Genomic DNA, 16,577 nt, shown 5'->3' on the forward strand with positions numbered 1-16,577 from the left:
AATGCAATTAGCGATAGAAAAAAATGAGCGACTATATAGGTACACCCAAATCTATTTTTAGAACAGCACATGCCAGAGAAAACAGGAGAATTTACAGACTTTTCACAGCATTGTAGCTCAGCCATACGGTCACGTAGAAATGTGATTAATGGCTCAGTTTTGTGACTAATTTGTTTTTTGGATGTTTAGTTTTGGCTCTATCTTCATCAGAAGGAGGTGTGCGCAGGGCCAAAAGCCACCTTGTCTCTCACTCTGATGCTAGAGCACAGTAGGCTGAAAAAATTTGTTTTTTTTTGTAAACAATTCCTCCTCCTGGCCACACCATTTTAGCTAGCTAAATTTATTTCAGTGAAAACGTAGGAATCTCCGTGCCCTTTCCAAAAATGTTCCTCCTATGGCTGACAGATGTACGAATTGCCTGCTGGGGCCCCCGGAAGCGACAAAAGTCAATAATTTCTCCCATTGACTTACATGTTAAAGATGCCTTCTTTTTTTTCTCCAGCTCTTCAATTTTCTATGTTTTCGACTCATCCTCTGTGGTCATTTCTCAATCGGTTTGCAAAACGAGCAGATCTATGCGAAGCCCCAACCCTCACCACTCACAGTTGTCTTGTGCTGTCAATATCTCTAATTGTTTGGCCGTAGGAAGCATCTGTTTGACATGAGGCATTCAGCCTTTTCAGTGATTTGTGCTCATTCATTGTCAATATGGCCGCCACCTGCTGCAGTAGAATGGAGTTTACACCTTTTCTCCTCCTCCCAGCCCTTCCCTTTTAAAACGACTGTGTGTAGTAATGTGTGATTACAATGATTCCCTACCCAGCTGATACCATACATCTCATGGATCTGGTAGATTTTAAAAGTTGTATCTTTCTAATTAAGCATCAAAATGTCAACATTTTCATAGAATCCATGATACAGCATTAAGCTGTGTTATCATGTAAAGAATCGATAATTTGGTATCGACCTGCACCTCACTGCCTTTCTGCTTTTTAGTACTGAATGACAATGCAAGTGCTACATGCAATTGTAAAACAACACATCATGTCTGCACATGGCATGGACCACAGCAGTGCCTGGCCACTTTCATTACTTGATGCTATGTTGCTAGGTGCTGGCATGTTAATTGTTAGCATGTTCGCATTTAAGCTAATGTACTCATGTCTAAAGGCAAATACACGCATGGCATTATGCAGGGAGGTTATAGGAGAGCCTTGGCACTTTCAATGCTTGAGGCTTTCTTGCCAGGTGCTATAGCATGATAACCGTGAGCATTGTAGCCTTTTAGCTAATTTACTCATGTCTAAAGGCAAATACACACATGGCATGATGTAGGGACACTATGGGACTGCATTAACACTATTGGGAGTTGGTGCTCTCTTGCTAGATGCTACCATGCTAATTTTTAGCATTTTAGCTTATTTACTCATGTCTAAAGTCAAATACACACATGCCATTATGCAGGAATGTTATGGAACTGCCTTAACACTTTTGGGACTTGGTGCTTTCTTGTTAGCATTTTTTTGTTTTTTTTATGTATATCTAAATGAAAATACACACATGGCATGATGTACGGACATTATGGAACTGCCTTGGCACTTCGCCACTTAATGCTATCTTGCTAGGTGACACCATGCTAACTGTTATTTGGTTATGTAGGAATGCTTTCTCTGTACTTTTGGTGCTAGCATGCTAACTGTTAGCATGTTAACATTTTAGCTGCATTCCTCTCGCCTAAAGGCTAATGCAGACATGGCATGGTGCAGGGATATTGTAGGACCGCCTTGACACTATGGAGTTCTTGGCGGCATGGCACAGCAGACACCGAGCACGAGGTTCACAGCACAGGTTGCATGTCCATCAAAAGTTCTGCAGGAATTTTGTAGTTAATCTTTAGTTGCACAGTTACCAAAGCAAGCTGTGATACTGTATCTGATTAGGCTTTCTGATACTGCTCTGTAAAAGATCAACATGAATTTTTTTATCAACTTCTTATTTTGAAGGGCAGTCATTGAAGTATGTTCTGTGTGTATGGAGTAGGGGTGTGCAACGCAGCCTGAATTTGTATTTGTACATAAAAAAATTGCCCAACCCTCTGAATTAATCATGAACCAATCACAATCAGGAAATGACATTTCACATCTGTCCCTGATTGCATGAAAGCCAGCAAGATGATCATGGTGCAGTCAATTGGAGGGTGCAAACATGAGTACCAGAGGTAGGGAACCTATGGCTCGGGAGCCAGGTAGGGCTCTTTTGATGACTGTATCTGGCTCTCAAGCATTTCTCACCACAATAAAAAATTATTTTTGCTAACATTTTAAAGTAAACCATCACAGAAATGACTGTTAAAAATAATATTCAAAATCAACAACTTTCTTATGCATTTTAATTCGTCCATCTATATTCTGCTGCAATACGGCCAACCATATCCATCTTTCCTGATGATATTTTCCAGGTCAAACACCAAAACTTGATTATTACTGGGTAATGCTGTAGTCTACCTCGGTCATTGAGATGTCAAAAAAACATGTAAATGTAAACTTTCCTCCTTTAGTCAAATAGCTGAAGCTGCAGAACCAAGCCTTCTGACGAAGATGGCCAAAAGAATGAAATACGTCTACGGAGTACGGTGCAAAACTATGCAGCAGCAGAAGTTGTATTAATGGCAACAAGTATTTGATTTATTATTAGACACTGTGCTGCTAAAGTGTGCTGGCCACACCCCATTGGCGTGGGGTAGTGTGCCTGGTCTACGTAATTAGAGCCCATTATCTAAAACTGTTGGTCTTACATAAAAATGCACACATTTTATTGCATTCAATGTTTAAAAAAATGTATATGGCTCTCACAGATACACATTTTAAAATATCTGGCCTTCATGGCTCTCTTCGCCAAAAAGGTTCCCGACCCCTGATGAGTACTCATATACTACTAGTTGCACTGACAAGGCAGTTGTTGAACCAAGAGAGCATATCTGTTTGAACAAGGCATCAGTTATGAAGTGGATTCTTTGTTCAAGTGGAAGAGTTGCCAGTGTGTTTTTTCTATCAAGAGGTTGTTACCAGCATGATTTGATGACAAGATATCCCATACGCTCGCACATTGCCCGCGACCCTTGTGAGGATAAGCGGTAGAAAATGAATGAATGAATATTCATTAATACAGATATAATACATATACAATGAATGAATATTCATTAATACACATACAATACATATACAGTAAACCTCGGATATATCGGATTCAATTGTTCCCACTGGTTTTGTCCGATATAAGCGAAATCCGTTATATGCGTACCGGAAAATGTCCGTTTTACGCATATATCAGATTTATATCCGGTATATGCGTAAATCGTTATTAAAAGGCACTTCCTTGACTATGTTTCCAATGTACCTGAACTGGGCAATGAAAAGAGACGTAAGGTAATGAGAATTTAACTTTATTGGACTCTGAGCATAACAAATTGTTAATTAAGCTAGGCCCTGTTACGCCCGTCAGGCCTACGTTATTTCCAATAGTGAGGTTAAGATCTCATTCACTGCTGTGCTAGTATTATTGACGTCACTCACTTTTATATTTGTCCTAAATCTGGAGCCAGGAGAACGACACGTTCAGGACTGAAATGCTGTGGAAATATGCTAAAACGTAGAACGAAAGTAAGAGAAATCGGGAATTAAACCAACCATCTCTGGTTCTGGATCCAAGCAATAGTAGCTTCTCGAAACAACTTTTACTAATTTACCACAATCAAGCAGTAGCGTATGTCAAATAAGTCTGGTGCAGGGGTGTCAAACTCCCACATGTGGGCCACATAGTGGCACATAGTGGGGCACATATGTGGCCCACGGTAGATGCCAAGTGGGCCGGACCATTAAAATTATACCATATAAATCTGCTATAAATAACTAAAATATCACGTCTTTCCTTTGTTTTGGTATAAAGAAGCACAAGAACATTAGGAAAATGTTGAAATTTAATGAACACATCTTTTACAAAACATTTCATGAAACACCTTAGATTTCCTTAGACAAATGTGCAACTTACCTTTATCGTTAACATATATGAAAAGAGAGGAAATTTTAAACCATTTACGCATGTGAAGAGCTTGCAACCAAAAGGCGCTAAATCCAATTTTCACTAAGTTGCATGTTTTTCATGAGTTTGATAGACCTCTGTCATGTGTATCCAAATCACATATTTTGGTCTTGAAATCATTTTTATGATTTATTCTGATTGGCCCAAGTTTCCCATCTATTGATCATCTGACCAATCAGAGAGAAGAATACAATTGGCACTGCACATACAGAAAGCCAGTATCAGTGCGCATCCTGTTTTGTTTGTGTACATTAAGTACATGTATGATAGTTACAGTATGTTATGCAATTCAGGAGAACACAAATTGTTTTTACAGTATTCTGTAACATGGAAGTTTTTTTTTACGCCATAAAAGCCATGTCTCTACCTTCTACAGGTTGAATGCACCTGCAATGTATGACATGTCTTGTACCATTGTCTTGTATAATTGGGTATGTTGAGTTGTGTTAAAGCTGATCATCATGGAATGTGGATGATGTTAATGTGTGCTATAATATCTTAACAGTGTCAGTAATATCAGTAACAGTGTACTAGTGGTAGGTTATAACATTTTGTTTCTGTAGTGTGTGAAGGTGAACGAGTGCATGTGTGTGTGGGTGGGGGGGGTGTATTGTATGTTGTATGTATGAGAATGGCTTCTGTGTTGTAATTATTTTATTAGCATAGCACATTAAAGCACCTTACATTCTTTTACAACAATGCCATTGAAGAAGTTAAAGGTGACTTCAAATTTATTTCAGCCAATAGGCGCTAAATCCATCATTTCAGCCAAAAGGCGCTAAATCCGAAATTTTTTTTTTGAAATATATAAAATACATGGTGTGTGCAGGATTTTTATAGCATACATTTTTATGACCTATATTGATAGCTTTTTCATTTGCAATATAGACTTGATGACCAAATGGATTGATATGTGCGTAATTAAAAATCATTGATTTTCTCGAAATCAGTCAAAATGGATTTAGCGCCTTTTGGTTGCAAGCTCTTCATGTGCATTAAGGGTGCGGAAAATAATCGATATTAATCAATACATCAATGTGCATGCACGCGTTGCGAGTGCATCGGCTCATTCACTGGGTATGGATGCAATTGACGGGTGAAATCTAGATTAGTTTAAGTTGTTTAAATGGTATGTTTGGAAACTCTACGGATTCTCAAAGAACGGTGGATAGCTCGGCAAAACGTCCGTCATTTGCAAAGAATGCCGCGTTAAGAAGCTATCCAACAGCAGCAGACAAACATGCAGACCCCCCTTAAAAGGGGGACACCAAAACACGGACAAGTCTACCGCCACCTCCCCGTCTAGTTCCTCATTGGACACTGGGGAAAAACCAAGCAAATCAGGTCAGAACAAGTGGATCTTTTTTTTGTCCAGGAGCTATTTATCCATCCCGGCAACAAGTGCTGCCCCCCTTTTTCTCTTTCATGTATAGTTAAACTATCGTATCGCTGGCAGTGTATCGAGATGTGTATCGAATCGTCCTCAGTGCTGAGATTCACACCACTAATGTGATATATAAAATCAAAATGTAATCCCTTCCGACACCTTACAAACTAAGGTGCGCCGTCTGTAGCCAGGCTGATAGCACGGGACCAGTCCACTCCAGCTCTGTCCAGTGCAGCAATGACGGAGCTGAAAATGTGGCACCAACTCAAGAAACTCTTCAGTAACAGTCAATGTCTCGTCAACTCCAGTGTGACTTATGTATTTTTTTTCCTACCTAATTATGCATTTTTGTGCGACTTATAGTCCAGAAAATACGGTATATTCCTTCAATACCAAAACTTGTTGCAAACACACCAAGCACAGAGGTTTTCCGTGCATTTCTATAAATAAATAGGATGTGGTCCATTTTTTCTTAGAAAATTCCACACTCTATCTACTTTTCTCTGTTTGGCTAATGAGGGTGTACGGGAGGGGTAGAGAGTAGGGTTAGCTGATATGCTAATGATAAAGAAAAATACTAATACAAAAATATGCTTGCTGACTGTATTGTTTTAAATGTTCCGAAATTGATAACCTTTTGCATAAAATTTGATGTCATTATCGTTGTAGTAGCACATTGAATTGTTGAGCCCCAAACCATCACTGACGAGGTCCCAGAGTCTGGAGGAAGAGAGGAGAGGCACAGGATCCACGTTGCTTGAAGTCTAGTGTGAAGTTTCCACCATCAGTGATGGTTTGGGGTGCCATGTCATCTGCTGGTGTCGGTCCACTCTGTTTCCTGAGATCCAAGGTCAACGCAGCTGTCTACCAGCAAGTTTTAGAGCACTTCATGCTTCCTGCTGCTGACCTGCTTTATGGAGATGGAGATTTTACGTTCCAACAGGACTTGGCGCCTGCACACAGCGCCAAATCTACCAGTGCCTGGTTTAAGGACCATGATACTTCTGTTCTCAATTGGCCAGCCAACTCGCCTGACCTTAGCCCCATCGAAAATCTGTGGGGTATTGTTAAGAGGAAGATGCAGAATGCCAGACCCAAAAATGCAGAAGAGCTGAAGGCCACTATCAAAGCAACCTGGGCTCTCATAACACCTGAGCAGTGCCAGAAACTGATCGACTCCATGCCACGCCGCATTAATGCAGTCATTGAGGCAAAAGGAGCTCCAACCAAGTATTGAGTACTGTACATTCTCATATTTTTCACGTTCATACTTTTCAGTTGGGCAACATTTCTAAAAATCCTTTTTTTGTATTGGCCTTAGGTAATCTAATTTTCTGACCCATGGAATTTCAGATTTTCATTTGTTGCCACCTATAATCATCAAAATTAAAGAAATAAACATTTGAAATGCATCAGTCTGTGTGCAATGATTAAATATAATGTAAAAGTTATACCTTTTGAACACAATGACTGAAATAAATCAAGTTTATGAAAATATTCTAATTTTCTGGCCCTTACCTGTATATAATGAAATTTACTTGTCTCAAATGGTAATGCGCATGTATTTATTGGTAAGAAACTTTCCAATGGGATGTCAGCCTCTGTAGACATTGCTACTAAATCTTCAACCAAATATAATGCCTGTTCTTGTCATTAAAGAAGATGTAGTCACCCATGAAATTCCAGCTGCATATAGAAGATATTTTTATGACACTCTTGTTTTTACGCAGACATAGGACAAACGGCGCTTTTATTTGAAGGACAGTCGCGGAAGTGTGATCCCTGAGTGGAGAATGTCTATTTACATCTAAGACGAGCTGCGTTCAAAATAAATGTGCTTCTCATATTTTTTTCCACTCAGAATCTGCACATTTTCATCTGACATTGTAAAAAGTTCCCCACATTAAAGAACACAACGTGGTGACTCGAGCCTGAGTCGCGCGCACACACACACAAACACACACAAGCTAACCCCTGCTTGATTTTATTCACGCTCTGTATTGTCAGCTTTTACCGGCGTTTGTCGGGAGGTCCGCTGAGTAAATACTTCCCCACTTGAATGTTCCTTCTCACCATGACAGCATTTGATTCATCTTATGTATCCACCACGACGTGCAGCCATCAACTTTATAATTTCTACTGTAAGTCATTTTCGTATCATTGGAAGGATCTATACTGCTATACAAAAGACGATACCGCCCAAACCTGGATCTTGTGCAGGTTCACTGCCAAGATCAGGGACCTTGGACTCAAAGGTTGGTGATCACTGAACTAGACCATTTCGCAGTTACGTTGCTGTTATGGAATTTTGAGCTTTTCCCTGAGCACACAGCTCTAAAGAACATATAAAGAAAGGTCCAATCATTGTTGTCTTTATGTTCTCTTTCAGGACACTGAGATTGCTCCTGAATGCAACCATGTAAGTGTTTTCTCTGTCAATAAGCGTAAACAGGAGCATAAAAAAGGAATCATGTTGACATGTTGCTGCAGTCAAGCGTCTTGTGTTTTGTTTTATTCTGACAGCTGCTGTGGAACTACAAGTACAATTTGACCACTGACCCGAAGTTTGAGTCTGTTGCTGTGGAGGTCTGCAGGTCCACCATCTCTGAGGTAAGTCACTAACACGTCTTTATGGACTATCATTTCTGAACACTATTTTTTTTATTTTGAAACCTGCGGTTTACACAGCGGTGTGGCTAATTTCTGACCTTGCTCCAATCCATGCCTCAGAACTACTACTAATCGTTGAAATACTGTGCTGCTCGAGAGGCAGTACGGAAACGGCCTCTCTTTTGCAGGTGAACTCACAATAGCTTATCATTCCCGCTAGGTGAGGTTTAATTTTCAACCTAATATTTTTTTCTCATAGTACAACTTTAACAGTATTTTTGCTTTAATTGTTTTTACTGCAAAAAGTTTTCCTTACATTTATTGTTGAAAAATTTTGACTTTTTTTTCTTGTGAGAGGACAATTTCTTTCTTACTATATTTTGACTTTGTTTTTGTAAAATTACAGCCTTTTTTTCTTCATTTGTCCTGTTTTTTTCTCCCCAACTTTTTCAGGTTTGCTCTTTTAATTGTGACTTTATTCCCATTAAAAATAATTTTAAAAATGGTTAAGTTTTGTTGTTAAATTATATTGTTAGAATGTGCAACGAGTTAAAAAAAAAAAAAAAAGAGCATTGGGCTGCACTTTGGATACCACTAGTTTATGTTCATCATGAACATCGCGCTCGTGTGCCAACAAGGAATGGTCACATTCTTCACAACAGGTTTCCAGTAAGGTCCACAACATGAGGAAGTTGTTGTTTTGTGTTGCTACTGCAGATTAAAGAATGTGCAGCGGAGGAGTTGGGGAAGGGGTACCTTGTGTCCTGCCTGGTGGATCACCGCAGCAACATCAGTGACTACCAGTGCAACCAGTACATCACCAAGATGGCCACCATCGTCTTCAGTGACTACCGCCTCCTTTGCGGCTTCATGGACAAGTGTCGCGAAGACATTGATGCTTTGCGATGTGGCAGCATCAGCACTGGAGAGAAGGTTCAACACATACACCATACATAAAGTATTCTCTAACAATCCCATAACAGAGTGTATTTCCCAGGGATAACCCTACTTGAAAGTTGATATCGATTTGGGGTGTCACGATTCAATTCGTATCACGGTTTGCAGTTGCCGATAGAATTCAAGGATGATATTGCTAACTTTCAGCAATGCCAAAAATTCAATCAGTGTGACTGTGAAATGGTATTATTATTTCCTTACAGGTTCATTGGTAGATTTATGAAAAAAAACATCGGTTAATTTATTCCTAGTTAAAAAATATTATATTTTTTATTTTATTCAATTATTATTTTTAATATTTTTAAAATAATTGTTATATTCAAATATATATTTTACTAAAACGGGTTGCATTGTGCACCACTAGTATTCTACTAGCGGCAAAAAAGTACTCCACCGCCATGACAGAGATGCTGGACATAAAGGCGCTCAACGTGCGCACACATGTAAATTGTTTTGCGTTATTCTAAATCTGTGAATAAATGTAGTTTACAGTCGTAGTCATAAATGATGAGTTAATAACGGCAACAAACAAACTAACTTAAGAATAAATTGTCAATGAGTACAAAAAGAATTATAATTGCAATTCAAAACAACATAAACAGAGGGTGGTGTAGATTAATCACTACCTCACCCACAATTCCTACTCCTGGTGTCAAAAGAACTACACACACAGCAACGTATTTTCAAACGTATTTTGCGCTGTTTCGCTAAATATTTACTCCGCCGATCAAAAGCCTCCGCAAGTGTTGCCTGTCGTGAGAGTGGCTGCACTGCACATTCACACTGGAACTGTGTCATTCGGCTAAAAACTACCGCCTTTGTATAGGGCTGGACCAACCTGGACCGATATGGACCAAAAGCTCATAACTAGGTATGTTTAGGTTGAATATTGATTTGCGATATATATCCACTGTTTTTGTTTTTTCCACAAAATGAGACAAAATCAAAGCCAAATGTGCATGTCAAGTTGTTTTGTTAAAATAAATCTTTAACATAAGTATTTTTATTTTGAAACTTCATACAAGCTTCATAAAAATAGCCACTACAATAAAGTGGGGCATTTTTTTCTAAATAAATATAGAAAGTCAAATATAACCTCTTTATAACAAACCTTACAGATGGTGCAGAGACACATACAGTTACATGTCAATTTGTCGAGGGCTCATAATTACAACCTACTATATTTTTAATAGTTTGATAAATCCATATATCCATTATCGTGACCAGCCTCATGAGGGACATTATGCAAATTCCTCAGCAAATTAATGTGGTATGGTATCTTCAATTAGGTGTTAAAATATCTCACCTGTATGGGCCGATGGCAGCAGGGTCTGTTTTTGTGCTCATAATCCTCCTGATCAGAGAAGCCATTAGAAAAGAACGGTGCAGCAACTAGCAAGAATACACAAATGACGAAAGTTCTGCTGCGCACGCATGTTTCAGTTGGACATACTGCATTGGATGACAACGTCGCTAAGCATCACTGTTACTGGACCATCAACTACAATCCAGAGACGTTCTTACTTTGCGTAATAGCACCATAATACATAATACTGAGTGAAGTGAATCAACTGACCAAAAGGGGAAGCGGGTCTGCTACAACTCCCATGACCACCACGTACTCAGAAGACGATGACGTCACAGACGGGCAGAATGAATTGATTAACATTTAACATCTTTATCATTAAAAGTGCTGAAAAAAATCACCCATTCATATAAAGCCTGCTCTGCTAATTAATTGATAGCTGATTTCCTTACAAAAAAAGAAGGGGAATCTGTAAAAATGTTGTTGTGCTACTTCAGGTAGCATTTCCCACTGACACAGGGTTTATGCTGGCAACGATAAACCAATCAGAAAACAACGTTTAATGCGTACCGTATGTACGGTAACGTCCGTCACACCTTCAGGGCTGCAAAACAACATTATGCCCATCTCACCACTACTGTGGAAAAACTAAGTGAAGCAAATGGATTTGGAGCTTGCCATTATTCCAGGAGGATTAACAAAAGAACTCCTGATGTCAACAGGGCATTCAACGTGAAATTGCGAGTGGCATGAATGAATGAATGAGAGCAATGGATGAAAGGCGGCAAATGGAGGCAACACTGGGCGAGCTACGCAATCAAATGTGAATGGATTGAGGATGCTTGGGCTAAGGTGGAGCTGGGGTGTTGATACATACAGTAATTCATCCCAGAACTATTCAAGTTGAGGGCGTTGTTAGGAGTTTGAGTCCATGTTGAACAAGAAAATAAAGTTTGCTTCTGCATTCGACACTCCACCACAGACTCCTGTTGTGCGACGCTTCAACTGTATGTTTTAGCATGCGCCTTATTGTACGGTGCACTTATGTACAGAAATAGACTCCGTAATTGAGACTACGCCTTGTCATCGGGTCTGCTTTATGGTGCGGAAAATACAATAGTTTTGGAGCGTATTGTTCTAAATGAATCAATGTTGTCCTTGAGTCATATTGGCAACCACAAATCATGGTACAAATTTAATTAGTAAAATGAATCATTACACCCCTAAAAAAAAAATTATAAATAATAATTCATGTATTAATTTATAAATTAATAGTCTATGGGCTGGTATAAATTAATACCATAGACTGCTACTTGCAGTAGCAGTCTATGGGCTGGCTACTGAGCCAGCCCATATTGTTATTCCTTGTGGTGTTTAGTTATTTTTATGGACTGGCCCAGTAGCCAGCCCATAGACTGCTACTTGCAGTAGCAGTCTATGGGCTGGCTACTGAGCCAGCCCATATTGTTATTGCTGTTTAGTTATTATTATTCCGTATATCTTAATCTTCCCTTTTGTGCGCGCGTAATGCGGCCAAAACCGCAAGAAGGACCCCCACACATGTTACACCGCCGGAATCGTGGCGCTCGGGACTACAGCGGTATTTAGTTTTTGGAACATTTTGTGTAACCATGGCGACGCTATTAACCAAAACGTTCAAAAATGGGCCACTAGATTAGGTTTTCACCTGTTCTATTTTTAGAACAGTACAAGGCAGAGAAAAAAACGAGAATCTACACATTTTTCACAGCCTTGTAGCTCAGCCATACGGCCACGTAGAAACGTGATTAACGGCTCATTTTTGAGATAAACTTCTCTACTCTCTCTGTGGCTAATTAGTTTTATCGTAGGATGTTTAGTTTTCGCTCTATCTTCGTCAGAAGGAGGTGTGCGCTTCGCCAGCGTCTCCCACTCTGACTCCACTGTGGCAGGGGAGACGAAAAGAAAACTTTTTGGCTTTGCAAACAACTCCTCTTCCTGGCCACACCGTTTTAGCCAGCTCGATTTAATTTGGTGAAAACGTAGGAAATCTTGTCCCCTTTCCAAAAATGTCACTCTTATGTCTGAGAGATGTACGGATTGCCTTCTGGGCCCTCAGAAGCGAGAAGAGCGCCGGCATGTCTCCCATTCACTCCCATGTTAAAGACGCCGTCTTTTCTTTCTCCAAATCTTTAATTTTCTGTGTTTTCAACTCGTCATCCTGCGGTCATTTCTCAACCGATATGCAAAACGAGCAAATCTATGCAAAGCCCCGACCCTCGGGCCGCTCACGGTCGTCTCGTGGTGTCCATATCTCTAATCGTTTGGCCGTAAGAAGCTTCTGTTCGACATGAGCGATTCAGCCCTCTGTGCTCATTCACTGCCATGGCCACCACCTCCTCCTCCTCCTCACAGCCCCTCCCTTCAAAAACCCCCTTCTCTTGACATGTGGATTACAATGATTCCCTTCCCAGCTGATACCATACAGCTCATTTATTATGTAGATTTTAAAAGTTAGATTTTTCTAATTAAGCACAGTGACTCCAGGCACCTCAAAGACCAAAGTATCAAAATATCAACATTTTTATAGAATCCATGATACAGCAATGAGCTGTGTTATCATCATGTCAGGAATCGATAGTTCAGTATCGACTCTCCACTCTCCACTACCACTCTCTGCTCTTTAGTCCTCCATGGCAATGCAAGTGCTGCTTTCAATTGGAAAACATCACATGACATGTACAGACACCACAGCAGTGCCTGGCAACTTTCAAGACTTGATGCTATGTTGCTCGGCCCTCTTGCTAGGTGCTAGCATGGTAGCCGTTAGCATGTTAGCATTTAAGCTAATTTACTCATGTCTAAAGGCAAATACACACATGGCATGATGTAGGGAGGTTATAGGACAACCTTGGCACTTTCTAAACTTGAGGCTCTCTTGCTAGGTGCTAGCATGACGACTGTTAGCATGTTAGCATTTAAGCTAATTTACTCAGATTTCAAGGCAAATACACACATGGCATGATGTAGGGAGGTTATAGGACATCCTTGGCACTTTCTAAACTTGAGGCCCTCTTGCTAGGTGCTAGCATGGTAGCCGTTAGCATGTTAGCATTTAAGCTAATTTACTCATGTCTAAAGGCAAATACACACATGGCATGATGTAGGGAGGTTATAGGACATCCTTGGCACTTTCCAAACTTGAGGCTCTCTTGCTAGGTGCTAGCCGTTAGCATGTTAGCATTTAAGCTAATTTACTCATGTCTAAAGGCAAATACAAACATGGCATGATGCAGGGAGGTTATAGGACAACCATGGGACTTTCTAATCTTGAGGCTCTCTTGCTAGGTGCTAGCATGGTAGCCGTTAGCATGTTAGCATTTAAGCTAATTTACTCATGTCTAAAGGCAAATACACACATGGCATGATGTAGGGAGGTTATAGGACAACCTTGGCACTTTCCAAACTTGAGGCTCCCTTGCTAGGTGCTAGCATGACGACTATTAGCATGTTAGCATTTAAGCTAATTTACTCACATTTAAAGGCAAATACACACATGGCATGATGTAGGGAGGTTATAGGACATCCTTGGCACTTTCTAAACTTGAGGCCCTCTTGCTAGGTGCTAGCATGGTAGCCGTTAGCATGTTAGCATTTAAGCTAATTTACTCATGTCTAAAGGCAAATACACACATGGCATGATGTAGGGAGGTTATAGGACATCCTTGGCACTTTCCAAACTTGAGGCTCTCTTGCTAGGTGCTAGCATAACCACTGTTAGCATGTTAGCATTTAAGCTAATTTACTCACGTTTAAAGGCAAATACACCCATGGCATGATGCAGGGAGGTTATAGGACAACCTTGGCACTTTCTAAAGTTGAGGCTCTCTTGCTAGGTGCTAGCATGGAACCCGTTAGCATGTTAGCATTTAAGCTAATTTACTCATGTCTAAAGGATAATACACACATGGCATGTTGCGGGGAGGTTATAGGACAGCCTTGGCACTTTCTAAAGTTGAGGCACTCTTGCTAGGTGCTAGCATGGTACCCGTTAGCATGTTAGCATTTAAGCTAATTTACTCATGTCTAAAGGATAATACACACATGGCATGTTGTGGGGAGGTTATAGGACAACCTTGGTACTTTCTAAACTTAAGGCCCTCTTGCTAGGTGCTAGAATGATGACTGTTAGCATTTTACCTAATTTACTCATGTCTAAACGAAAATACACACATGGCATGATGTGGGGACACTGTAGGACTGCCCCAAACTTTTCAGGACCTGAGGCTGTTTTGCTACGTGTTAGCACGGTAGCCGTTATCATGTTAGCATTTTAGCATTTTAGCTAATTTACTCAAGTTTAAAGGCAAATACACACTTGGCATGATGTGGGGACACTATGGGACTGCATCAACCTTTTCCGTACTTGAGGCTTTCTTGCTAGGTGCTACGGCGGGCCCGAGGTTCACAGCACAGGTGGCCAGTCCATCAAAATTTCCGCGGGAATTTTCTAGTTATGGACTGGCCCAGTAGCCAGCCCATAGACTGCTACTTGCAGTAGCAGTCTATGGGCTGGCTACTGAGCCAGCCCATATTGTTATTGCTGTTTAGTTATTATTATGGACTGGCCCAGTAGCCAGCCCATAGACTGCTACTTGCAGTAGCAGTCTATGGGCTGGCTACTGAGCCAGCCCATATTGTTATTGCTGTTTAGTTATTATTATTCCGTATATCTTAATCTTCCCTTTTTTGCGCGCGTAATGCGGCCAAAACCGCAAGAAGGACCCCCACACATGTTACACCGCCGGAATCGTGGCGCTCGGGACTACAGCGGTATTTAGGTTTTGGAACATTTTGTGTAACCATGGCGACGCTATTAACCGAAACGTTAAAAAATGGGCCACTAGATTAGGTATACCCTTTCTATTTTTAGAACAGCACATGGCAGAGAAAAACTGAGAATTTACAGACATTTCACAGCCTTGTAGCTCAGCCATACGGCCGCGCAGAAACGTGATTGATGGCTAATTTTTTAGATAAACTTCTGAACTCTCTGTGTGGCTAAATGCTAATTGCTAGCATGTTAGCATGTTAACAATTAAGCTAATTTACTCATGTCTAAAGGCAAATACACACATGACATGATGTGGGGAGGTTATAGGACAACCTTGGCACTTTCTAAACTTGAGGCTCTCTTACTAGGTGCTAGCATGATGACTGTTAGCATGTTAGCATTTAAGCTAATTTACTCATGTCTAAAGGCAAATACACACATGGCATGATGTTGGGAGGTTATAGGACAACCTTGGCACTTTCTAAACTAGAGGCTTTCTTGCTAGGTGCTAGTATAATGACTTTTAGCATGTTAGCGTTTAAGCTAATTTACTCATGTCTAAAGGCAAATACACACATGGCATGATGCAGGAAGGTTATAGGACAACCTCGGCAGTTTCTTAACTTGAAGCCCTCTTGCTAGGTGCTAGCATGGTAGCCGTTAGCATGTTAGCATTTAAGCTAATTTACTCATGTCTAAAGGATAATACACACATGGCATGGTGTAGGGAGGTTATAGGACAACCTTGGCACTTTCTAACCTCGAGGCTCTCTTGCTAGGAGCTAGCATAACTGTTAGCATGTTAGCATTTAAGCTAATTTACTCATGTCTAAAGCCAAATGCACACATTGTATGATGTAGGGAGGTTATAGGACAACCATGGTACGTTCTAAACGTGAGGCCCTCTTGCTAGGTGCTAGCATGATGACTGTTAGCATGTTAGCATTTAAGCTAAATTACTCATGTTTAAAGGCAAATACACCCATGGCATGATGCAGGGAGGTTATAGGACAACCATGGCACTTTCTAAACTTGGGAATTTCTTGCTAGGTGCTAGCATGTTAGCCGTTAGCATGTCAGCATTTTAGCCAATTTACTCATGTCTAAAGGCAAATACACACATGGCATGATGTAGGGAGGTTATAGGACAACCTTGGCACTTTCCAAACTTGAGGCCCTCTTGCTAGGTGCTAGCATGACGACTGTTAGCATGTTAGCATTTAAGCTAATTTACTCATGTTTAAAGGCAAATACACCCATGACATGATGCAGGGAGGTTATAGGACAACCTTGGCACTTTCTAAAGTTGAGGCTCTCTTGCTAGGTGCTAGCATGGTAGCCGTTAGCATGTTAGCATTTAAGCTAATTTACTCATGTCTAAAGGCATATACACACATGGCATGATG

The 16,577-nt window shown here is 40.4% G+C and overlaps 1 protein-coding gene across 1 annotated transcript in view; it reads left to right on the forward strand.

Moving 5' to 3' along the window:
* glg1a (golgi glycoprotein 1a) overlaps positions 1–16,577 on the forward strand; it is a 60,375-nt gene that overhangs the window by 6,395 nt on the left and 37,403 nt on the right. Inside the window, exons 2-4 of the mRNA XM_058074815.2 lie at positions 7,875–7,904; positions 8,009–8,095; positions 8,813–9,028. Of these exons, the coding sequence (XP_057930798.2) occupies positions 7,875–7,904; positions 8,009–8,095; positions 8,813–9,028 (333 nt within the window). The remainder of the gene's footprint in view (positions 1–7,874; positions 7,905–8,008; positions 8,096–8,812; positions 9,029–16,577) is intronic.

The sequence above is a fragment of the Doryrhamphus excisus genome, linkage group LG1 (genome assembly GCF_037039965.1).
Source record: "Doryrhamphus excisus strain RoL-2023G ecotype Guam linkage group LG1, RoL_Dexc_Guam_v1.1, whole genome shotgun sequence".
NCBI classification, from domain to species: domain Eukaryota; kingdom Metazoa; phylum Chordata; class Actinopteri; order Syngnathiformes; family Syngnathidae; genus Doryrhamphus; species Doryrhamphus excisus.